Source organism: Dreissena polymorpha, chromosome 11, assembly GCF_020536995.1.
Source record: "Dreissena polymorpha isolate Duluth1 chromosome 11, UMN_Dpol_1.0, whole genome shotgun sequence".
In the NCBI taxonomy this organism is placed as follows: domain Eukaryota; kingdom Metazoa; phylum Mollusca; class Bivalvia; order Myida; family Dreissenidae; genus Dreissena; species Dreissena polymorpha.
This window is the reverse complement of record NC_068365.1, coordinates 47128115-47154294: the sequence shown is the minus strand read 5'-3', so window position 1 is coordinate 47154294 and position 26180 is coordinate 47128115. Positions and strand designations below refer to the sequence as shown.

The following is a 26180-nucleotide window of genomic DNA, read 5'->3' as shown; positions in this document are numbered from 1 at the left end:
ATGTTGTGGTAATTTTCTTTTCCATAGAATGAAATTTCGTTTCGTTTCCATTGAATTACAATATTAATAAATTTTAATATACAAATGGAAATAAAACCTGCATCTTGTGCAAATTGAACTGTCTTTGCATGTATATTGAAATCTCTTAAGAAGTAATAAGGAGTGATACATGTAACAATCTAACATTTTATGATAAATATATATATTTATTTAATTTATTTCATGCAAATATTGTTTATCCATTGTGATTGCTTGGTTTCATGATGGTGTTACGTGCACTGCAAGAACACAGGTGGAAGTAACGTACCCTGGATAGTATTTTTATTTTTTAGGAGCCCAATATATTCAAATAAATATATAAAATCATGTTTAATGAGAAAAAAATTGACAAAGAGCCATGAAAAAAAATCCCCACCCTCTGATATTGGAATCATAACCAGTTATGATTCCAATATCAGAGGGTGGGGATTTTTTTTCATGGCTGTCAATTTTTTTCTTATTAAACATGATTTTATATATTTATTTGAATATATTGGGTCCTAAAAAATATATATATGAAAAATACTATCCTGGGTACGTTACTTCCACCTGTGTGCAAGAACGTACAATCTTTACACTAAATTGCCGAGTTTACATTTGCCGGTAAGTTGCAGGCCGATTTTTTTACCGGCAAAAATTACTCAATAGCAGCATCTTAATTAATTGTTTGCCCACATCACTGCAAGAAGACTGGGGCTAATTAATGCTTCCATTGACTTTGAACATAGAATGGGACCGATCAATTGAGTCTGACTTTGGTCTGGGATTCATGCAATAGGCATACTTTGATCTAGGTTTATGCATGTTGCATTTTTCAGTAACGAAAATTGCGACTCCCTGTTTCGACCCTATACAGAATCTTGGCCAGAATGTAAACAAAACCACACATTTGGATACTGAACAGAAAAAGCTATTAAGAAAGCAGGATGGCAATACTGTTGACCACATATCCTTCCTCTGGTGATTCCATTCTGTTGACCACATGTCCTTCCTCTGGTGATTCCACTCAAGACAGCTCTGTACACCCAGCCATTGTTGTTCTATTCCATCTAAGGCCATTTGCATTATATGTGCACACGGACTCTAGATGAGATATACGCTCCGTGATGTGCATAATTACAAGCAAAATTCAGACACATGGAGCACATGTTCACAAATGAAACACAACAAATGTGTGATTGCAATTCAAGGTATATTCCTGTATGATTTAAACAAAATCTGACAAGATCTCATGGCAAGCACTTTGTTCTCGGATGGGATATAACAGCCAAGACGGGAATAGGTGATGAAAACACTTTTATTAAATTCAAGGCAAACATTGAGAAATTGTTCATATACCTAAATTATATAGTACAATATTTTGCAAACCAATCATATCAAAAGTGGTGTTTTTCAGTTTTAAGCAAAGACTAGCTAGTCATTTATGAAGGAGTTTTGCTATGTCTGGTAATAACAGCTGCATGAATGCAATTTTATTTTGTCAAGCAATACAACGAACAGAAGAATGATTGATCATACATGATCAGTGATCAAACATCCATTTTTTAAGTACAATAGAAAATAACATTACTCAAATTTATAAGCACTTAAAATATTCCAGTTCCATATGTCATAAGAGACCCTATAAGGTTCCGGACACCCAATGTAGCGCGCACTGAAGATTCTTCTGCCTATGTAGGTGCACTTGCCTGAGTATGGAGACTCAATTATAACATTAGCCTCGCTGTGGGAATATCAGGCTTAATGCATGTGTGTAAAGTGTCATCCTTGTTTAGAATGTGCAGTACAAACAGGCTTATCAGAGATGACACTTTACATTTTAAGGTAAATTTTCGTTAGAGGCCTGTCTAGAGTATTCAGAAGTTATTCTTATGCAAATAATTGACAATACAAACAAAAGGTTTTTCATAAAATATTACTATAGTAAGTTAACTTAATTAATCTGATTAAAAAGGTCTTAATGTGTCTCATTGTCTTTATGTTTAACAATAGATCTTGTAAACAAATTGTTGGCACAAGTTTCTTCTCCCATCCATTTAGACCTGATTCTAATTAAGAGTGCAGCATAAACAAGCAAGTGCACCTAGCAACAGAGGTGATCATCGTCGCTAGGGGGGTGGCTGGAGGGTGGAGGGCGTCACTGGTCCATGCCCTCAGGCTGCTGGGCGTCTGTAGGCGGGGCATCTGGGGCTCCACCCTCACCATCTTGCTGCATGGGCTCCTACAGGGGACAGAACTTGTGTTAATAAAGTTTTGTCTAAATTTGTGAAAATTTGCTGCTCTATTTCAGCTCAAAAGTATTAACATCACACAGGGATTAAATGTATTAATATATTCAACTACGTTTTTGAGGATGAAACTAATTTGTTTACATCAAATCAACATCACTTTCAAATGACACTGAGAGACATAGCATAAGCACAGAGCCTTTTTTATGTTCTATCTGGAAATACTATTTTGTTTTTTTATTGACACAGAAGGAAATCAAGTGTAAGCAATCTGCAATAACTTTGGGCTGAGCATGTTTTGAAAATAGTTTTAAATAATTCCAGGAAATTCAACAGCAAAATGCCTGGAACTTAAATGCTACCTATCAAAATCATTTACAAACTTTCTGTTCCAATACAATGCGATGAAACAAACACAGTAATTAATGTGATCAATCTATATCTACTGGAAACGTGAACGGCATTACTTTTAGATTTCAGCTGGGTTTGTTAGCATAATAAATTCACTCTAGTATTGATTAAACGTTTTACTAGATGTTTAATTTTTATCAATTTATATGGCATCATTTACTATTTTCATGTATTCAAATTACGCCGTCTTGTTTTAATAAAATTTGACTTAAAGGCAATAAAGTATATGCATAAAAGTGTAATTCCAGAGTAGACTACAAAGTTTGCACAGGCTGATCAGGCACTGCACTTTTGGGTTTTATGGAATTTTTGTTTAAAAGAAGTCTTATATTTATGAAAATCCGAAGTATGCAGAAAGTGTCATCCTTGATCAGCCTTTGCGGATTGCACAAGCTAATCTGGGACAACACTTTAAGCCCATGCATTAAGCCCCATTTTCCCAGAAAGAGCCTCTTTTTTCCTACCTCTCCCTCAGCAGGCCCCTCCTTGGTAGCTCTGGTTGACCTCTCCTCTCCCTCTATCAGCTTCAGCTGTGCTCAATGTCAAGGCAACATTATATTGCACTTTTATCTTCTTCTCTTTTTATTTCTCACTGGTCATTTTTTTATTTTATAGAGAGGATATTTGTTGGTTTCAGTTAGAGAAAAAGTTTTAGTTGAAAAATTGGTTACAAAATATGTTTACAAGGTGGAAGTATATGGCACTTTTGTTATTGTCAAGTTTTCTGTTTTGTTCTTTAATTTCTCATAGGACATTGTTTGTAAATTCCAGCAAAAAATTAAATTTGGTTTTAAAAGCAGTTACTGAAACAAATTTAACCCATGCTTAATGATGTTTATTGCTACTACCACAAATGAAATTGAAATTCATGATATAAGTCCACTCAACGTGTTTATATGCTTTTGAACAATATACAAATTGACTTTTAGGAGATACACTTATATTATAAAATGTTGTATTATTCATACTTCATATCTGTGTCCAAAATTATTGTTATTGATATTTATACTAAAACAAATTAAGAATGTCTATTGACTATTTCGGATATTAACAATATTGTTGTTAATTTATTTACTGTTTATTTATCATATAAGATTTATCAAAATTTAAGCTTTTATATTTTTATTTATCGCTACTTAAATTCTTCCATTGGTACAAAATGAACACTCAATAAATTAGCAAACAAGGATACATATTTCTCGACTTGTTCGTCATCATAAATCATGAAATTCTGGTCTTCTCCAACTACACCCAGAGAACAGTTCTACAAAAGAAATCAGCAAATTGATACATATAAATGAGTCTGTCTGCAGGAAATCCAGACTTAAAACATGCACATTAAGTATCATCAGAGGTTAGCTTGTGCCATTTGAATCAGGAATGACACCTACAGCCTTTATCAAATTTTTAGTTCAAGGTAGTCTCTTCTACACGAAAATACAGACAAGGCAGAAAGTTCTTGTTTAATTTGGCTGTCTTATACCATATTGTTGATGGTTTCATGTTTATAGCCTATAATCCAAAATCAATACCAGTTGAATTTTATCTCTTTGACTATGATGAATTGAAGTTAAAAGAAGATATGAGAAAGTTGTAATTATCCTAATAGTATGCATTAACAGGGGAAACAGTAGCAATAGAATGTTTTTTTTCTATTTAAAATAATTCCAAGAGAAAACCTTAAACTTGATACTGGAGTTGACACAAAAATTTGGAAACCATAATAAACAAATACCATGAAGACTTTTCAATGTAATACCCATAGAGAACCTTGATAATCAGATTGATAATGAATATTGGGACATCTTTCAAAACAAAACGAAACCAAATAATAATCATGATCAATTGATCTTTTATAAAGAAGTTTACATAAAAATTGGGTGGTCTACTTTTACCAAACAAAAACAGGCAATAACAATGACACAGTACCTTCAAAGAGAGGCTGATATAAGAAAATTTGGAAATCTTCCTAACGGAACCCAGTAACAATGTGGGCTCTGTCACAAACATAACTTATACAACCATATCCCATTGGCAGTTGTGTTCAATGGCAAAATAACTCAAGAATGTGTGGATACTGTGGATGAAAAAAGTGTATTGCCCATCTTTACTTTTTGGTGACACATTTGAAGTTTAAATTGTGTCCCTTGAGAAATGTGGAATAAGTTTGCTCAACACTCTTATAACATTTTATGCTACTTGCATGACCAGGCAAAGTTCAATGGCACATGTGTAGATCAGCAGGCATGAAAAACAATGTGTTGCACATCTGTACTTTATGGGGATGACCAATTCTATATTATATTCTATGAGAGATGTAGAAGTACTTTGAACATTCCATGCAGACAAACTGATAGATGAACAGAACCAATTTTAACCCTTGCTGCATAAAAATGAGCCAGTGTACCTTAGTAGTGAGGTTGACATCTGATGGCAAGGTGTCCCTCAGGGCTCGAAGTCCATGGGCTACCAGCTCATCCAGACTGCCTGAAAACAACAACAAACCTGTTATCAATACTTTCATAACCATTTCACACCCTGCAGTTGAACGCAGGTCTTTTCTCCAGTTCTACCATTAGTTTGGTTTGATTCTTTATAACACAAGTTTTATAACTGAATAGCCCCATTGCTCTGAACAATGTTCCAAATGAGTTTTCTAACAAATACTTCATATGTTTCACATAATACATATTCTAACCTAACTTTCCATTTGGGGGACATAAGATTTTAATATATTTTTGCTTACCGACTTGGTTAAAACTAAGAAAAACACAGAAAAAAACTCATGAAGTTTGTATATTGTGTATTCAAAGCCATTTTTTGTGAGTTTTTTTAAGAAAGGTGGTTGAACTTTGTTTTCAGTAAGCAAGTTTTCGCCTTGTTTTTTGCATTCATCACCAAGTCACAACACGATGAACATTTGTGGACACTAATAAGCTGTCTCTTTAAGGTGAACATTTTTGGCATGATATTGTAAACTTGCATGATAATGATAAAGTTACAGTCCTGACAAGCTCAGACACACTCTCACACAAACGCACATATACACAGCCATGGTGACAGCTAATTAAGACAAGAGCTGTAAGAGGACAGCGCGCTCGACTATTCGAGTGCTTGACAATATAACATAACGTAAGCCATCATGGAGAGGGGGGTATCATGTGGGTGTGTGGTCATTTAACAGATGATTTTTCAAAAATAAGAAAAAAAAGATTTTTTTTAAATATTTTTTTTGTGGGGGTTGGGGGTGGGGGGGATTCTGGGTTGGGGCGTGGGGGATGGTTTGGGCTGAGTCCATTGTGGTATGTCAGGTAAGTGTTGTTTTGTCAAAGTATGAATCAAATGTGATCATTAACAAAGAAGTGGCAATTTAAGCAAAAGTTATTAATTTGACCTTGAGAGTCAAGGTCATTCAAAGGTAAAGGTCAAATTCAACTTGCCAGGTACAGAACCATCATGATAGTAAGAAAGTATTTCAAGTTTTGAAGCAATAGCCTTGATACTTTAGAAGTAAAGTGGATCTAAACACAAAATTTAACAAAATATTCAAAGTTACTAAGACAAAAAAGGGCCATAATTATGTTAAAAAGCCAACCAGAGTTGTGCAACTTGCCCTATACAGTCCCCTTACGATAGTTTGCGAGTTTTGAGTCTGAAAGCAATATCTATGATACTTTAGGAGTAAAATGGACCAAAACACAAAACTTAACCAAATGTTCAAGTATAAAAGGGGCCATCATTCTATCAGAATGCTTGGTATTGGTAAAAATATTTGAGGTGGTACGCAAACTTTAACGTAGGTTTATCAATAATAATTTCTAAGTGAAAAAAGGGCCATAATTCTTACAAAATGCTTGATATACAGCGATTATTTTTTTGTCCAATTGGGAAAAGTACCTGTACCGGTCAAATTGGGAAAAATTGAGTCGTGATCAGAAAGCCTGAAAATTGGGAAAAATCATGTCATGAAACCCTCAAATTGGGAAATTGGTGTGTTTGATTTTATGCTCCCAAATACTTTAAAATTGATAACTAAGTGTTTTCAAGCTGTCAATATTATATTTACCTAGGTTCAAACCATAGAGCTGCATAGGGAAACTAACAAAATGTTGCATTTTCCCCAAAAAATATTTTTTTTTTTTTTTTTTTACCTTAAATTGGGAATTTTTTGGACAGCAATAGTTTTTTCGTAATTGGGAAAGTGCCGTTTACCGGTACTTTATAAAGAAGGAAAAAAATCGCTGATACAGTTGTCTGCTTTTGTTTATAGATTGTGGGTCATGTTGGTAAAGAAGTATGCAAATATAAAAGCAATATGTCAAAGGACATAGGAAATATTTGAGGTGGTACGCAAACTTTAGCATTTCAACGTTCACGGTAACGCCGGGGTGAGTAGGATAGCTCCACTATATATATATTTCATATATAATAGTCAGCTAAAAAAGTAATCAACACTGAGGGCTTTCAAGCCTTTGAGTGACCAACCAGTTAGCCTTCAAACGTGTCAGGGTTTTGTGTCTTTTTGGGAAAAATGGCAAGGACCTTCAGATAAGGAATTTTATGAAAATAGTGGAATTCTATTTTTTTTTCAGATAAGCACAGCATTTGTTGTGTTTTGCTATAAATCATAAAAATAATTAATCAAATGCATTGCTAGAAATGCTAAACCAGATTGTGATCAAACTTGTTTTAATAAAATTGTTGAAATTATTTAGAACAAGAGCTGTCTCCATAGGATGACATATATGCCCCCCAATAAATGCTTTGATAGAAGTTTTGAGCATTTTTTGAAACCTAAACGCATTTTTCAAACCTAAACACGGACCCAAAGTTCAAGGTCAAGGTCAAAGGGGTCAAAATTTGTTTGTGTATGAAAAGGCCTTGTCCATATACACATGCATACCAAATATGAATGTTTCATCTGAAGCGACATAGAAGTCATGAGCATTTTTCCAAACCTAAACGCAAAGTATGACGGACAAATGGACGGACAGACGGACAGTGTGATCTCTATATGCTCTCCTTCTGGGGCATAAAAATGAAGCTAACTCACAAATAATCTTAAAAATAAAAACTCATGATTTTATGCACTTTTTGGGAAAACAAATGTACCTTTAGCGAAGAGCAATTGGGACTGAAATTCTGCACCCAAATTAAATCACTGAATAAAGCAGACAGAAGCCAAAATCTGTGTTAATCTGTAATCTACTAAATTTGAAGCAATGTCATTATGGAAGAAATTTAAAGATCTGTCACCAACAAATATATGGTAAATTGTTTAGCCCACAAATAATCTCTAAATATTACAATTGGATAAGGTAGTTGTGCATTCTTCTGTGAAGATTGCAAATCATGTAGCTAGCCACAGTGCTGGAAATGTATTTGAAATTTAAATAATACATCAAAGGCCTTTGTTCCACAAAATGTCCAGAGGGCCTCAAGTTCCTTTTGTTCTTCTATTACAAAAAGCTATGGTAAATATGTAGACTAGACCATGCAGATTTTAAGCCTTTTACAATCAAAATACACAAAAAAGAATGAGTATGTAAGATATAATTTATTGATACTTAATCAAACTGGCTCTACAAAGGATGAAAAATGTCAGATGCTTTTTACATAGTTTCTATAATAGAGCAATTGCCTCGCTAATATGAACTGCGAACAAATTGTAAATTAGGCTTGAGGGATGGAAAGATCAAATATAATCCAATGGCTTTACTATCATGGAATTTGTCGAGGTGTTTCTCCACATAAGTTCTTGCCGACTGGGACCTAGCACCTATGGCCATTGCCTTACAGTCGTAGTAGTTGGCTGACGGACAGGTCTGGTAAATATGAGGACCCTGAGCCTGAAAACAAGTCTAGCATTCGTTTGTTGTTTGAACCTTTTCGCCATTGAAGCCTCGTTCTGGGAAAAGTGGGCTTAATGCATGTGCTAACAGTGGCATTCCAGATTTGCCTGTGCAGTCTGCACGGGCTAATTAGGGATTACACTTTTTTGTTTCATAGAACTTTTTGTTTATAGGAAGTCTCATCTAACTAAAAATCCAGTCTAGTTGGAAAGTGTCGTCCCTGATAAACCCGTGCAGACTGCACATGCTAATCAGAGACATTTTACGCACGTGTATTTAGCCTAAATTTCCCAGAAAAAAACTCAACATGCATTTAGCCCACATTTCTCAGAACCAGGTTTATTTGATTAACAGTTTATAGTTATATCACAGTGGCCAGTTAATCTACTTCTGATTTCCTGGACAATCTTAGCAGCTCTTACAAGTTTCATGTGCTAAGGAATTACATTCCTTTTAACATTACTTAGAGCACATACATAATGTCAATAACTGCTGACTGGTCAACTGGGATAGACAGTTTTTTTCTTTGCACGTATGCAACAAACTTACATCATATCCAGCAACAAGCAGTCCAACACCAAATGGTCGTCGTCCATATCTCTGTGTAAGAACCTGAGATTCTTAGCTTCGATGAAGGATATTTTGTACAATTATTGTCACTATTAATACTTTAGTTAATAAACAAGTGCATCAACATTTGGTTAATTTATGTAACAATGAGATAATATTTGTAAATAAAACTGAAATTGGCTATTAATACTTCAATAGGTAATGCTGTACTTTTTAGTAACAATTCCCCAAGTGTTTCTCTTAGAGTCTGCTTTTAATATCAATTAAACATATCAGGAGAAGCATGCACAAATAGGTCTTATGCCATTAAGGCCAGCATAGTCTGGTCAGGAGCATCTCTGTCAGTTATCACAAAACTTTGCAAGACTTAAAAGTGGACAGAATAGCTCCTGACCATACTGCGTGAATGAGAAGGCTGGAATCGAGCTCAGCTGACTGCATATGGCATAAGATACATTTTCAAACAACCCAGATCATATAATCATGTTAATATACAAAAGATTTGCAAAGAATTGTTCATAGACAAGATCCCACACTTTTCATAGAACGGTCACAAACACTACAACAAGAGCACCGCCTTGCAGTGCAGACCACTCATCTATTTTCTTTTTAAAGGTGAAGGGACTCTCAATTTCAATCACAAAGGAGGGAGGGGTGGAGTGAAGAGGGGTGTATAGTGTGGGGGTGTGGACATTTATTACATTATCTTGCATTGGAGGGTATTTCAAAAATAAAATAAAAATAAATATTTGTTTTTTAACCGTTTCAAAAAAAATAATTTGGGGGTGGGTGTGGTATAGTGTGAGGGTGTGGTGGTCATTTGTGAGATGATCTTAAAAAATAAAAATTAGGGGGGGGGGGATTCAGGGGGGGGGGGGGCACGGGGGATGGTTTGGGTGGAATCTATTGTGGTATGTCAGGTATTGTGGTTTTGTCAAAGTATCAATCAAATCTAATCATAAATAAAGAAGTTATGGCAATTTTAGCAAAATTTAATAATTTGACCTTGAGAGTCAAGGTCATTCAAAGGTCAAGGTAAAATTAAAATTCAACTTGCCAGGTACAGTAACCTCATGATAGCATGAAAGTATTTGAAGTTTGAAAGCAATAGCCTTGATACTTTAGAAGTAAAGTGGATCGAAACACAAAATTTAACCATATATTCAAAGTTACTAAGTCAAAAAAGGGCCGTAATTCCGTAAATATGACAACCAGAGTTATGCAACTTGTCCTTTTACTGTACCCTTATGATAGTTTGCGAGTGTTCCAAGTATGAAAGCAATATCTATGATACTTTAGGGGTAAAATGGACCAAAACACAAAACTTAACCAAATTTTCAATTTGCTAAGTATAAAGGGCCCATAATTCCGTCCAAATGCCAGTCAGAGTTACATAACTTTGACTGCACAGTCCCCTTATGATAGTTAATAAGTGTTGTTGCACAGTCCCCTTATGATAGTTAATAAGTGTTGCAAGTATGAAAGCAATAGCTTTGATACTGTAGGAATAAAGTGGACCTAAACACAAAACTTAACCAAATTTTCAATTTTCTAAGTATAAAAAGGGCGCATAATTCTGTCAAAATGCCAGTCAGAGTTACATAACTTTGCCTGCACAGTCCCCTTATGATAGTTAGTAAGTGTTGCAAGTATGAAAGCAATAGCTTTGATACTTAAGGAATAAAATGGACCTAAACACAAAACTTAACAATTTTTTTCAATTTTCTAAGTATAAAAAGGGCTCATAATTCTGTCAAAATGCATGCCAGAGTTATCTAACTTTGCCTGCCCAGGCCCTCATGATAGTAAGTAGGTGTACCAAGTTTGAATGCAATAGCATTGATACTTTCTGAGAAAAGTGGACCTAAACGGCAAAACTTAACCGGACACCGACGCCAACCCCGACACTGACGCCAACGCCGACGCCAAGGTGATGACAATAGCTTTTTTTTTTCCCAAAAAATAGATGAGCTAAAAATGAATGATCAATAATAAAACAGATTCAATACTTTGCATGTAACATTGATGTATTTTGGTAAACATTTATTTCATGTTTGTTCTCAAGGATACTGTTGCCAACGGCTGCTACAAGTCTTGAGACAGGAAGAGGTTGATCGTAGGCATATCTCGAGTTCAAGCATTCAGAGCGCATGAAATTGCTAAAAGAGTAACAAGTGATAAATGTGCTTTAAATACTCTTTCAAAGTAAAAATAGGCTATTAAATGTTAATCAAAATTCAAATAAAAGTGTTTCTGATTAAAGATCTATGGTTACTGATATTAATATAAGCATTCAAAATACAACAAGATTTCATATACTTACATGTGCTTAATTATAACTATTACTGAAATAATGGAGATGCATGGTACAATATAACATAAGCTCGTTTTTTACACATCAAAACCAAATGTATAGTATTAAGAATTTAAAACTATTATAAAGGTATGCTATATGGATAAGGGAGAACAGAACACCCATCTTTTAAACAATTTCACAAATAGCACTCACCTAAGCAGCCTTGCGTCAGCAGTCAACCCAGCAATGGCCACTCCCACATGGTCGTCTATTAGCAGGATCTTCTTCTGGTACGCTGATAACTCAGACGGTGCCCTCTGACAACAAAACATCAACAATCAATTAATTTATTATGTTTTATAATTGTTTTTGGTACATGCAATTTTAGGGATGAACAGGACACTATTATCTTAAAGAGCTTGTCATAGTAATGACAAAAACCCTCTAACACTGCATGTCATGATAATATGTCACAATCATTTATAACCACTTATAATAGAAACTCCAAGTTGAAAATAAATTTAGCTAATTTTGACTTTTACTCAATAAGATGTAATCTCATTGGCAAGTTTTATGTGGATAGCCTTTATAATTTAAGACTCATGCTTCAGACATGCAAAAGGGGACATGGCAGATTTCAGCAACACCTGTAAAATTCCTGATAAACACAAATGTCTTATATCATTACTTTTTTAAAGGAAACATCTAACGAAAATAAAATACTCATTCTGGGAAAGCTGTGCTAAATGCATGAGTGTAAAATGTTGTCCCAGATTAGCCAGAGCAGTCCACACAGGCTCATCAGGGACAACACTTTTCACTTTTTGGTATCTTGTGTTAAAAACCAGTATTGACAGAAAGTGTTGTCCCTCACTCCCTGATAAGCCTGTGCAGACAGCATGGGCTCAATTAGGACAACACTTTAGGCACATGTATTAAGCACAATTTTCATAAAGGCTTATATTATCAGTCTATCCACAGGCTATGAGGCTCATACAAAATCTATAGCAGTCAAACCTTCAAGGCCACAAGAATGGCATGTGTTTTTGACTTGAGCCCGAGAGAGGCAGATCCCTGCTTGACTGCCTCCATGGCATACTCAATCTGGTGAATACGGCCCTGAAACATAAGACTTGGGAGTAGGTGGACTGTAAATGGTACCTACAAGTGCATATTTCGCCTCAAATTATCTTCTTCTTTGTGTATAAATGTAGCATGTTTTGAAAAAAAAGTCATAAATGCAGGCATCTTTTTACCAGTTTCTTTATGGAAGCATATTTGGACTCTATACACCCATTGATATATGTAGGGACATTAATTTTTTTATTGAATATCTTAGCATACATGCCATACGTCGGGGAAATGAAGGACGTGTCCCGCAGTCCCGGAAATCTGTCAAATGTCTTGGATTTTACAAAATCCATACATACATGAACCTTATCTTAGGCTTAACTGCACCTCGGATCACTGTGTTCCCACAAATCCGCAACGTCTCATTGTCTAATGTGGTTGTTAATTGGCTTTAATCCACTGATTTTATGGCAGTTTGTTGGCGCACGCTTTGAATGAGCGACAACACTTGTAAACTGCAGTAAGATTATGCAGACGAATAGTGACGTAATTTTCAAAAACGTGTGATTTTATGGCAGTTTGTTGAACTAATTACGAACAACTGTAAATGTTTTGTTCGATTCTCAAATGAGCATTATTCAATTTGTAATCCAAAACACGCTTCCGAATTTTAATGCTTACGCGACATTAACAATTTATAGCGTGAAATAAACAGTGCTTTATCCTTTGTCTCCATAAAAAGCGCACGAATATTATGCAGTCATGTAGAACGTCGCATGGAAAGTGTGGGTGTATTTTGCGTTGTATAAAAACATGAACGTAAGGCGATTTACGCATGTTCAGTGTAAAAAACCCGCCTCGAAAGGATGTTATTTTATCACATATTTAAATAGAAACAATTGCGCTACGAAGTTTTTATGCGGCCGCTGATACGCCCACGCGTTTCCTGCAGATATGTGACATGGACACAAAAGCAATTTGGTGCTCTTTTTTTAACACGAAAAACACGTGGCTTGTATCTAGTAACAGGAGATTAAATGTTTAATTTGAAGTTCATATATATTGTATATTTCGGATAGTCTTTCGAACTTAGCAATTTACGATGTGAAAAGAAATGTGCATCAAAAATGCATATATGTCTATATATATCGCTATATGTATACATGTCCCGGAAAATTGAGCTCAATGTCCCGGAATTGGTCTGAAAATTTATGGCATGTATGATTATAGCTTGTTCAATACAGACATATATCAAATGAAAAGATATTCATTTATGACAAAAAAATTGGTTAACCTAGGAATATTTTCATTTTACTTCTAAATGAAGGGCTTCATGTTAGTATAAACAGTTGTAGTATTAGTCATGTTCATATAGGGATACATGTCAAGCTTATTTAACTTATATTGATGATTTATTTTTGGACTAAACAAGGCTCTACCTGTGGACTCCAGACAGTAACATCGTTGTCATACTGGTTACGAAACTGAAAATAGACAATCATTACTTCAATAGTACTTTTTATCAACATTGGAAGTTTTGTAGTACCAATAATTTCAAATTTAATATTGTCACATGCCTTCCTTCATTGCAGCCTTGGAAAATATTACCATTTTCATAAACCAATAGGTACACATGTAAGTTGCATGTCTTTCCTCAATACCTTACTGTGCTGCCTTTTGACTTTCCTAAGCTTTTGACATTTATTATGCACTCTTTCCATTATTATATAAAAGTAAATATCTAAAGTTTAACCTTGATGGTGCTCATTGTATGACACAATAATGATTTCCATATGTCAAAAAGGAAGAAAAATTAAACATTGATATTATAAGAAATTGTATGATAGTTAATAGACACACACAAAATATTACTAAAAACTGAAAGTTGAGTTAACAATTTCCAGACATGCTGCCATAGGGAATATGAACATGTAAATAAAACTCAGTGCTCCAGCTAGGCCTAAATCGAAGGGCGCCGCGCCCTGCCCTCCCGAACCTCCGCCCTGCCCCCCGAACCCCCGCCCTGCCCCTCCCCCCTCTCCAAAAAAAAAAAAAAAATTTTTTTTTTTTTTTTTTTTTTTTACATATGATTATTCATAAATCTCTTATTTCATTGTAATTATTTTAATCCTCATTGTATACATTATATTTGAATGGTTTAATAATAATGGGAATAATACAATTATTTATAACATATAAATTAACATGCAATAGGAAGCATTCCAGAAACACCCGCGCGCTTCAACGTGCCCTTTTCACAAAATACTGCGCGTCGAAGTGCCCTTTTGACAATATACTGAGCGTCGAAAGTGCCCTTTTGACAAAAAAGCCCCCCTGCCCTTTTCAAATCCTAGCTGGAGCACTGAAACTAATACAAGTGCTCAAGCATGGATTTGAAAAGGGAAGGGTGCTCTTTTGTCTGACACAGTCAAATTTCAAACAAGTCAAATTTTTACAAAACAGTTTGTCAAACGAAAAACACTTGTTTTATACCATTCAATACATATATTGGTAAGAAAAATATGTTATTTGTATCCAAAACCTATTCTACATTGTTGAATGGCACACGATTTTCATAAATCCATCCTTATTTTATGATTTCTGTTGTTAATTCCATTATTGTTTGTCATTTTTGATGAGCAACAAAGTTTCTTGTTTATTTCCGGCCCTATTGAAATCAGGTTTGAAACATGTATAAAACACAACGTAAAATAGTATAATAAAATAGTAAAATCAGGTGGCCCGGGTCTCATAAAATTGAGTGGGCAAAAAGAGCGTTTGTACAGAAAAGCATGTGTATTCTTCTTCGTTTATTGTACTATATCCCTCTCTGGGGCATTGTCGTACAAGAAAAATGGTTTAAAAGATTGCGGTGTGGAGCCGTTAAAATAATTTTTAAAACTATTTACAGATTAGATTCATTGTGGCTTATTTCGGTGCCATCCCTTCCTTGAACGTTTCAAGACTGGGAGCCGTCACAAGGTGGTTAGGCAGTTGGTTCCACAGTCTTGTTGATGACGGAAAGAAGGAGTGTCGGAGGTAGTCAGTTCTGCAGTATGGTACAATGTATGTTATACTGCTGCCTCTTGTTGATAATATAGCAGGACGGAGGTAGGGGTCGGACGGAATATCAATAAGGTTATTGATTATACGGTACATCATGGTAACCTTAGATGTTTGGCGTCTCGCCTGAAGGGGCTGCCATCCAATGTCTGCTATCATCTGTGAACTACTGCTTGTGGTTCGGTAATCCCCTTTCACAAAGCGAGCAGGGCGTCTCTGGACTGCTTCAAGGTGGTCAATACACGTTTGGGTGTGAGGATCCCATGCGGTAGCAGCGTACTCCAGTATTGGACACACTAAGGTATGTACGTTCTATGGCACTGGGTAGGCAGCTGGACAGGTTGCGCCTCAGGAAGCCTAGACTTTTGTTTGCCTTCTGGGTGACTGCAGCTATATGTGGTTTCCAGGACAAGTTCTCCAAGATAGTCACACCAAGGTATTTTCCTTTCTTTACAGGTGCGAGCTTCTGGCCATGAATAAGGTACTCTGACTTTATGGGGTGCCGCTTTTTGGAGATGTGTATGACTTCACACTTTGAAGGGTTGAAGGACATTTGCCAGTCTTTTCCCCACTCTGTAAGGAATCCAGATCAGACTGGAGTGTTACTGCGTCTTGTGCTGTCTTGATCCTTCTGTATAGGAGAGTGTCATCAGCAAAGAGCCCTGTTTTTGAGGTTAGAGTGCCTGGGAGGTCATTGATGTAGTCCAGAAAGAGCAGAGGTCCAAGGACAGAGCCCTGGGGGACGCCTGATGTGACGTTGTCTGTGTTGGAGAACTGTCCTACATATAGTACCCGTTGGCTTCGACCAGATAGAAAACTTTCTATCCAGGTTAGGACTGAGCCTCTGATTCCGTAATGACTCAGTTTCATGATGAGTCGTTGATGCGGAACAACATCGAAGGCTTTCGAGAAGTCGAGTAGAATTGAATCGATCTGTTCGCCAGCGTTGAGGGATGCAGCAAGGTCCTGTAGGGTACTGATTAGTTGCAATTCGCAACTGTGCTTCGCTGAAAGCCAAGTTGCTGGTCAGCCAAGATGTTGTGTTTGTCTAGGTGAGACATGACTTGGCTGTGGATGATGTGTTCCATGAGTTTGCAGCATACAGATGTCAGAGACATTGGGCGATAGTAAGCTGGGTTGTTTCTGTCCCCTTTCTTGAAAACTGGGGTTACATGTGCCGACTTCCAATCAGCTGGGGTGTGTCGTTGCTGTAGGGAAGCAGCAAAGACAAGCCCAAGCGTCGGGGCAATTTCAGCTGCAATCAGTCTCAAGAACCGTGCTGGTATCGCGTCAGGTCCAGTGGCCTTGTCAGTGTTTTTTTTCACTGTTTTGAGAATGGGGCCGGGTCCCTTTGAATTGGGAAAATTCACGGCGTTTTGACTAAAATTGGGAAATTAGTGTTGTTGTTATTTTGCTAAAAAAAGCATCAAAATTGAGGATACAAGTGTGTCCAGTATTATATTTTCTAATTATATGGATGGGAGATTAACTAAATATTGAGATCTAAAAAAAAAAAAACATTTTTTTTTTTGTGGAAACCTTTCATTGGGAATTTTTAGCTCCCTTTTGGGAAAAATATATACTTTTTTAAATTGGGAATGGGTCCGGTTACCTGACCAGATTTTGAATGAAAAAAAAACACTGCTTGTGGGGATCAAGTGTTTCTAAGAGCCGTTTAACTCCCTCAAGTCCTATGGAGAAGTTGTGGATTGTTGGAGATGGGTCACCAATCAGTGTTGGGCGGTAGCTGTGGTACTCAGTGGTGAACACACAACTAAACTGCTGGACACTGTTGCTATGTTTACGACATTAAAAACTTTCAGTGCCAAAAACAAACATCGAAAAACTAACAAATTCATTCTCAATTTACAATCAGTCCTGTAAATTTGACCAACAGGCTGGACCTTTTAAAATTGTATCCTGGTACAACCCGCTTTCGACCGCTTAAGACTTTTTTAGAATACCGCTTACATCAAAAAAGAGATACATGTTTAACTTTAATAACAATGAAATTGATACGCAAAACAAAGTATTAACACATATTTTTTATAGACTTACCTGTTTGTTATATCTTTTAATTTCACACTTCTTTTTAAGCTTAAGTTGGCCATTTTTATTTCCATCCAACCTGTTTTCGACCACTTTCAGATAATTCAAGTTTTTCCGACTATACTGCACAACAAAAGTTAGTACACAAATAAAATCGTTTAAAAGTGCTTTAAACAACAGTAAATATAATCTAAAGCAATTTAAACTGCAATGAACTGTTTTATTTTGCATATTTACAGTACTTGTTTAATTTTATATTCTTGTTAATTGGTTGAGCACTGGGGGCACAAGAAGTTGTCTCCCCTTCTGATAACTCTGATAGTTGTGCAGAAAGACAGGTGGACCCAGCCAGAACACTTGTCACACTGTCCCCATTTCACAATAACAATGTATGGCCTCTTACTTAGGTCAGGGCTAAACTTTTTGCACACAATGCATTTCCAGAGTCTGTTATATCTTCGTCAGAACTACATGTATCACTTTAAGTCACTATTCTTGTAACCTTAGGATTTTTGGCACAACCAGATACACCTGGTTTTGGATTGATATTTTCTTTATTTGCATCTTTGAACGTTTGTTAATTTGATTATGTTTATATGTCTGGACTTTGTTAAGGACTTCAGTTTCAGTAACAGCTTGTCCACCTACAACTTTGCTAAGTGTGTTTCTTTGTTTTTTTGCTGTGTCCACATTTTGCAAAATCTTGCCCCGACGCTCCTGTAAAAACTGTTCTGCCTTTTCATTATTCTCCAACGGCTCAGACCCTTTACTACAAGCATCACCTGCAGCTGTAACGTGGAAACAGGTTGATGGGGCCACTTGGTAATCAGATATCACATTTTTGTTGAATGGGTAAACACCACTCTTGCGGAAGGCAGCTTGAATGTTGGTAGCTGTGAGTGGTGAGCTGTACACTTAACAAGCTAAACTGGCAACATCGTATCGGTCTTTGGTTTTTTCACCATTAGTGCTGGCCATGGGGTCCAAAAACTTGTACAGCCAACGATCAGTTAGAGGTTTATCTCTTGGTCTCAGGCCCAAGGTGAATGCATAGTCACTTGCAAGGTTAACAGTCTCTTGTCTGGTGTACCAAAAGCCTACTTCACCCATAGTTTGGATGTGACTTGCCAGTAGAGACTCCTGATAAAGGGTTAATAGTGGGTCAGGGCCTGGTTTCACAGTGTCAATACTAATTCTTCAATGCAACCTGTCAATAAGTGTTGTTTTGGGGACATTAAAGTACAATGCTGCTTTTCTAATGGACATTTGATTGTCTTTTACAGCCATAAAGGGCCTTTGTAAGTCACCAAGGTCATAGAATGACCTATAGGGGCCACGAACAGGATAAGTTTTCTGAAAATATACCTACCTACCTTGTGTCTTCTAGGGACTTTCATAGCTCTTAAAGCTAGTTCATCCCTTTAGACTTCTTCAATTTTAATGTCTCCACTCCGGTGTGAATTATGTTTGTTATAAATGTCCCAAGATATTAAATTATCTCTAATTAATACACTTCTGATATGTCAAAACGCTTATCCCTCCAAAATTTGTCTAGTTGAGACTTGAACGAATTTACCGTATCACATGTCACAATGTCTTGTGATAAGTTGTTCCAAACTGAGACTGTGCGGTGTCCAAAAGAATGGAGGCGAAATGACTTATGTGCTTTCGGTTTTGCAAGTTTTAAACAATGGCCTCTTGTCCCATTATTTTCAGCATAATCGAAAAAAATTCCAGCATCAATATCATCAATTTTATGGATTATCTTAAATACTTGAATCATGTTGAATCTTTTACGTCGATAGTCCATTGAAGGAAGATTTAATTCAGCCAAACCATCTTGATATGATAGTTCACGTATTTCAGGTACTAATCTGGTGGCCCTACGCTGTGCATTTTCAATTATTTGTTTACCTTTCTTAGTGTGAGGATAGTAAACCAAGTCCCCATAGTCCATATGAGATCTAATGAGCAACTTGTATAGTGTCAAAAACAAGGATTTGTCCATGTGGGTGAATTTTCTCCTGATTAGTCCAATTATTCTGTTGACTTTATTAACTGTGCTACTAATGTGACTCTCAAAATTCAAATTGTTAGTAAAGAGTATATCAAGGTCCTTCTCAGAATCATCTCTGGTTAGATTTTGAGCATTTCCATCACCATCCAATATGGTATAGTTGAAATGAAATTTCTCATTTCCGTATGACACAATTTTACATTTGCTAATGTTGAAATTAAACAACCAGTCCTTACTCCATTTACAAAGTTGATCAATATCCGCCTGAAGTTTTTGTTGTTCATTAATCGATTCAATACCCTTATAAATTTTGCAATCATCTGCAAACATCTTACATAAACAGCCGACACTATCTGGCAAATCATTAAGAAATGATAAAAAGTACTGGCCCAAGAATAGAACCCTGAGGAATACCAATTATGTTCTATTTCATTATGTGGAATAGAAATGTAAAACACCTTCGTTACGACAGAGAAATAATCGGTCAAGTTTAAAGCGCATGAAACTGCTCTAGAAGCTAAAGATAGTTAGGGATTAGTTAAAACTATGTAAAATGCATCATTTCATATTAAAGTGAAACAATTTTACCTGTCGGATTTCCATTTTACGTCATTTAAACCTGGATGACATTTCACCAACACTTGTACACAAAACTTACGCGTGACGTCCGGAAATGAGCTTGTTTTACTTATGCATGAATAATTTACCGGGGCCGGTCGAAAACAGGAAGTGGTCGAATACGGGTTGTGGCAGGATACACAGACCTGTTTACCCTACCGATTGCTTCTCAGTAGTATGGAGGGCATCTCTCAGTAGTTTGGGGCTGTTGTCAGTAGTTTTAAACTTTTCAAAATGATCCAGTTTCCTGCTATCTAATCAGCATTTTGCATGATAAAAGTGCATGCAAAACGGTGCAAAACAAACAAGAACTTGAGTTTAGACATCAAGTGTGACAGACACACAGACAGACAGACACACAGGGGTAAATCAAATGTCTCTCAAACCACTAAATTGGTGGGAAACATAATCTTTATGACCAGAAATTTTAACATTGTTAGATGGGTGGACCTCCTTTTTAACCTTGTTGGATATCCTACTAGGTCACCCTGTTGGATGGGTGGATATTTATCAAACTTGGTTGTAATCATATTATGTACACCTTGTTGAGTCTTGTGGTTCAAAAACTGTCAAATAAGGCAAAGTCATATAAAAATAACATTTTAAGCAACACTCTTTATTTCAATTTCTATCAAATGTTATGTAATTTTGTAACAAAAACAATACAAGAAAATCTATGCACAGGTATGTTCTTACAACTATTCAACTAATGTTATGATCTTTGTACTTTCTCAGAAATGATCATTTTGATAATAATTCATAAATCTCTTAGTACTATCACTGGTTAAAATCTACAACTCAGACATGATGTCAGGAAGATCCATCCGCCTATAGGATGCTTCCGAGTAAACTCACGTTCAACATTGACAATGTTAATGTCCATGTCCCTATGAATAGATAAAGTAAACGAAGATAATTAATGACTTCAAAGTTTTCAATAAATTTTCGTTTCATAAATTTTATAAAGTACAATTTGAACACAGTCAATTTTTTTTTTTTTAAGTACCTGATGGCAGCAACAGACTCATTTTCAGTTGGTTCATTAGTTTTTTGTTTCGTGTTCCTAATGGATTCAAGTGTTGCCTGTTGACGATTCATTTTGAAAATGATTCAGTTTCTTACTAGCAAAGTAATTCTTCATTTTTGAGTCCTGTTTAATTTCAATAACTATGGATGAACATTAAAGCAGCTAGCCCAATTTGTAAAAAACAACAACAAATTAATTGTCATTCATTAAGTGTGCTGTTGAATTTCACTGGCAATAACTTGTTACTCAAAAGGATTATCACTCTCAAGAGCTAATACCAATTAAATTCATCAAAGAAATTTACCGAACAATTCATGATGATTGTCCATTGCATTCGTCTAATCTCTTTAATTGCTACAAATTGAAATATTGTTTTTCACAAGTCCCATGCGGCAGCCATTTGTAAACATTTACCTACAGCTAAATGTATCGATGAATTTCATTTGTTTAATGTATCTCCTTCAGCCAATCAAATAGCGCAGTTTATCACTTACAGTCTATGAAGCGTGCAGTTTAGCTGGCGAAGGTTAGATCGTCTGGACACATGCCTGGGGGCTAAATCACACAAATCGACAGCTGTTTATGGCTTAATTAGGGGCATATGACAGGAAATACACAAGTGGATATGTTTGAAACTTTAAGGGGCTCATTTTTTTAATGGTATCTAGCCAGCCAGCTGGGGGGGGGGGGGGCTTTAGCCCCCTAGCCCCCCACCTAAATACGCCTCTGTTATAAAGTGCTTCTTCAATGTCTTCTTACAATGAATCCATCCACATGCATATTAAATTTGCAATAATTTATAGATTCTTAAATACACCATTTGATCATAAGCTCTTAAAGAGTAGCTATTAATTTAATTCAGTATTTTTTTAAATTAAATATCATAAGGGGAAAACATAAAAAAATATTGACAAACATCCTTTAGTGTTCTTGATGTGTTAATGATGTATTAAATGGAGTTAGAATAATATGTTTTATTTGTTTACCTTTCAATATCTTGCACTTGACAACCTCAGTTCAATGCTATTTCAGTAAACTGTTCATTGTAACAAACATAATAAAGCGGAATATGCATATGAATCTGATTATACACAGATCCACTAACATATAAATCAAATCATGTTTGTCTCTTTCCATTTTCGAACGATACTCATCTTATTACAATAAATGCTCTAACTTTGTGAGTAGACTCAACTCCAATTTTCCAACACTCGTTTTCGTGACGCACATTTACTGTGCAGATTTCTGATAAATATTTGTTGTTGTTTTTTAATCTCAAACGTAGTATGTTGCGTTAATTGACACACGCATTACATTATTCCCTTCTGACCATATGATATTATCCGTTGTTAATTTGAATGGTATTTATTATTTTCGCCGTTAATCGCAATTTCTCGTCTGCTTGCCACCATCTTGGACGTGTGTAAAAACAGGCGTGCTCAATCCAGATACATCGACTATAGTCGGTATTCTCCGCAATAGAAAGAGAGATGTGTATACTGGATAGCAACGTAAAATCGTATATATTCGGCTAAATTTGCGAACCATTACGCAAGTCAGTTCGGTGACGACTCGAAAAGCTCGATCAGCACTCGTTCCCCGGGAGGCTTGAATTTCAACGTTTTTTACTACGCAAGCGCCAAAATGATTATGATTGATAAATTACCCGTTCAGACCGAAAATAAGCGAAAGTACGATTAAAATCTGAAATTTGACCATTTTGATCTATGGATCCGTAGTTTTTCAGTACAAATCCGTAGTGCGTAGTTTGGCCAAATAATCCGTAGTAACTACGGCGAATCCGTAGAAGTAAACAGGTCTGGATACAACAGAACATGTCTGTTGGTCCGGCCATGTTTTGCAGAGATGGCCTAACAGAAAGGCTGTTGGATGTGACCTTCATTTACAACAGATGTCATGGTCAGAACATGATATTGACGAGTCGTTTTACACGGGAGAAACTTTCCGTAGTCTAACAATTAAGGAAAGGATGTAAACTTCTTCACTTTATCTTGCCTTAAAAAAAAAATTTTTGGTGTCCGACCGGCAGCTTCAGATAACTTGTCAGACCGAATGACTTTCAAATTTGAACACTTTTCCAAAAGAATGGGAAACAATAGTTATTGAATGCTACATATGTAACAAATTAAACCATTACCTACCATGTTTTACTTCTTTAGAATCTCGCCGGTGACTGGCAAATTTACCGATTCTAAAAAATTACCCGCATTGAAGAGAGCTGCATATGAAGCGTAATCACTTAATTTGCCCGAAAGAAAATATATGCAGCATAACAGGTTAGAGATCCGCTATTCCGGTTTTACTGGGTCATTACAAAACTGTCGGATTTACCAGCAGGCTTTCCTTTATTTTAGATTTTGACAACATGATATCAATTAAAAAATGAATATTCCTTCTAATTTTTTTTCAATGAAAAGTTATACAGCATGAAACCTATTTTCTAAGTTGAACACAATTTGTAATGTACGCATTTCCAACAGAACCCGGATTTAAGCGCTCTATCTTTCAAGTTACAATGGATGTATGAGAATCTAGAAATTACTGCATTATGTATAACTTCATACAATAAGGTAACACCACATATGTCAGAGAGAGCATGCAGACAAACATTAAACAGATCTCGTAAACTCGTTATTATTGTGACACGTGGTATACTTCTTTGTTGTCGGTGGCTTTCTGTGAATATTGAATCTGTATATTACCTAGACCAATTCGACCTCAGCGCAAGATAACATGAATTGTTAACCTTTACATGAACGACTAATTAACTAATGTCATTTAACAGCAGATATATTCATAGTTGCTTTATACCAGATTAGTAGCAAACATCACAATCCATATAATTGCTATTCTAGACATCCTGAATTGGCCCAAACTTGAACAAGAAATATCTTTAAAAAAGATATACGGCGTTGATTGTGGTCGATGTTTATGAACGATCAAAAGTTATCTCTATGAGATAAAAAGTAGCGGATGCCTTTTTTCTGCGCAGTTCTTAGCTACATCATAAGCAAATCAATTACGGGGTGTTGCGCCAGATCTCGTGGCTTATTTTGCTATATGTGATATTATTACTCAGATATCTATATTTACAGAATAGAAAAACACAAGAAACATGAAAATAAACGAGTGCATATAGGTCAGCCGGCAATACTCGAATCTTATTTAATTGCATAATTATAGTATAGTGAATTATTGTGCTCATGCTTAATAAACTGGTCTAAATGGATAAATATTTCTAATTAATTTTATCAAAATTTGTCCTTATCATGCAAATGTTGAAACCATATTAAAAATCGATGATTGACATACCACAATAATATCGCCGAATATCTTTATTTAGTATCTTTCTGATCAAAACAGACTTCAAGTGCACAAAGTTTACGAGACGGCGTTTATATAAAGATTTCTGCAACTGACCGCAAACTGACCTTGATACCTTGCGGATTGAATGCAATGCATTACAGTCACTACGTTATTGTCAGTAAGACAGGTGTAACACAATGATCGCAACCCCTTCTGCGAACTCCGGTGATGAACTGTATATAAACTCTGACTTTCACAAATGGCCGCGAATTGACCCGAAACCTCGCGGGTTGAAATGCAATGCAAGTAAGTACTAAATATGACAACATAGCCTTTAGTATAAACGCTTTTGCTCTGGTAATTCTCTGAAAATAAAAGGTGAACGCACAAACTGTATTTATGTGGAAAATTGATTGTAAAACTGTTCTATCTATTGAGCCTTTTCATTAGAGATAAAATTGTTTCATGCAGTAAAACAGTGTTACAAAGACGCGGATATGTTTCCAATGTTCTGGTGTTATACTCAAAGCAGCCAATGGAATAAATGAAGTGTATTCATTCGTACCTAGCCGCGGGAAATTTTATTTGAGTATTATTGGACACTTACAAAGGTCAAGTCAGGGTGAAAAGCTGGCTTAATACAGCTTACGCCGAAAAACGCAGAACAAAATTCTGTCACGTCATGCTATATAAAATTATCTAGCACGTAGTTGCCCATCACTCCACCTGATAATCTTTTTCCAGTGGACCGCCGATCCAGACTAGTAACCACTGCTTAGACGCATACAAACCTCAAGATTCGAATAATTCGAATAAGGCAGCCACAGAAGAAGTTTTCAAAACCCTTACTCATGTGTCCGTCATTGGCTTTTGCCCCCCCCCCCCCCCCCACCACCACCACCGTATCCACCTGTAAACACTTACAATGTAGATAATTTTAAATTTTGTACTTTGAACAGTTTTCACCGCTTAACCAATAGGCGCCGGCACCAAATCTTATTTAGGAGTGCTGTATCGGAAGGAGAAAATACGTGTTTTTTTTTTTTAAAGTTTTTTTTCGGTTATCCGTGTTGTTTTATATGTAAGATGGTCTTTTTAATATTTCGAAACAAAAAATACTTCTTTAAATGTACTTTTAAGTGCTTAGCAAATATAAAAAGCGTACATTACTGTTTCTCTTTAGCGCCGTTTTTTGTAAATCATAACCATTGGTTAAACTTAGTCATACATCTTTAGTATGATTGCTAAAATTGTCTTTTCTCATGTTTAGTAGTAGTTATGGTAGTATCTGACTGTCATTGTTTTCTATGAGGGTATAGTTGTTAATCGTAACCAAACGAAAACAGATATTCCGCTAATTTGCACGAGAAGCAAATACAAGATGACCTAAAATCATGGTCTTTTGAAGTGTATATCTGATTGATTTGAAATCAAATCATGTTTTAGTATGCAAATATTCATGTTGCTTAGGTGCATACAATAGGAACACGTTGTGTGTACGTATATAATGGATTTGTCGATTTTCGCAAAAAAAGTCTATTTGCATGTTTTGTTACATGCTTTAACAAACATTATGTTTTTTATGAGAGCATTAAACAAAGGTTCTTCGGTT

General features: G+C 35.9%; 1 protein-coding gene across 1 annotated transcript; it reads right to left on the bottom strand.

Moving 5' to 3' along the window:
* Positions 1-1318: 1318 nt before the first annotated feature.
* On the bottom strand, positions 1319-23525 carry LOC127850875 (proteasome subunit alpha type-1-like). The gene is made up of 11 exons (XM_052384265.1): positions 23404-23525; positions 13907-13951; positions 12414-12515; positions 11610-11713; positions 11171-11259; positions 9080-9150; positions 8398-8527; positions 5086-5165; positions 3871-3942; positions 3143-3208; positions 1319-2260 (listed from the first exon to the last, which is right to left on the bottom strand). Exons 1-11 carry the CDS (start codon positions 23404-23406, stop codon positions 2177-2179), a joined length of 846 nt encoding a protein of 281 aa, XP_052240225.1. The 5' UTR covers positions 23407-23525; the 3' UTR covers positions 1319-2176.
* Positions 23526-26180: the final 2655 nt, after the last annotated feature.

Coding starts and splice junctions, on each gene's coding strand:
- LOC127850875 (XM_052384265.1), bottom strand. Junction 12,516..13,906: donor TTACTGTCTGGAGTCCACAG/GTAGAGCCTTGT, acceptor CTTATGTTTCAG/GGCCGTATTCACCAGATTGA. Junction 3,209..3,870: donor ACGAACAAGTCGAGAAATAT/GTATCCTTGTTT, acceptor CATTGAGCACAG/CTGAAGCTGATAGAGGGAGA.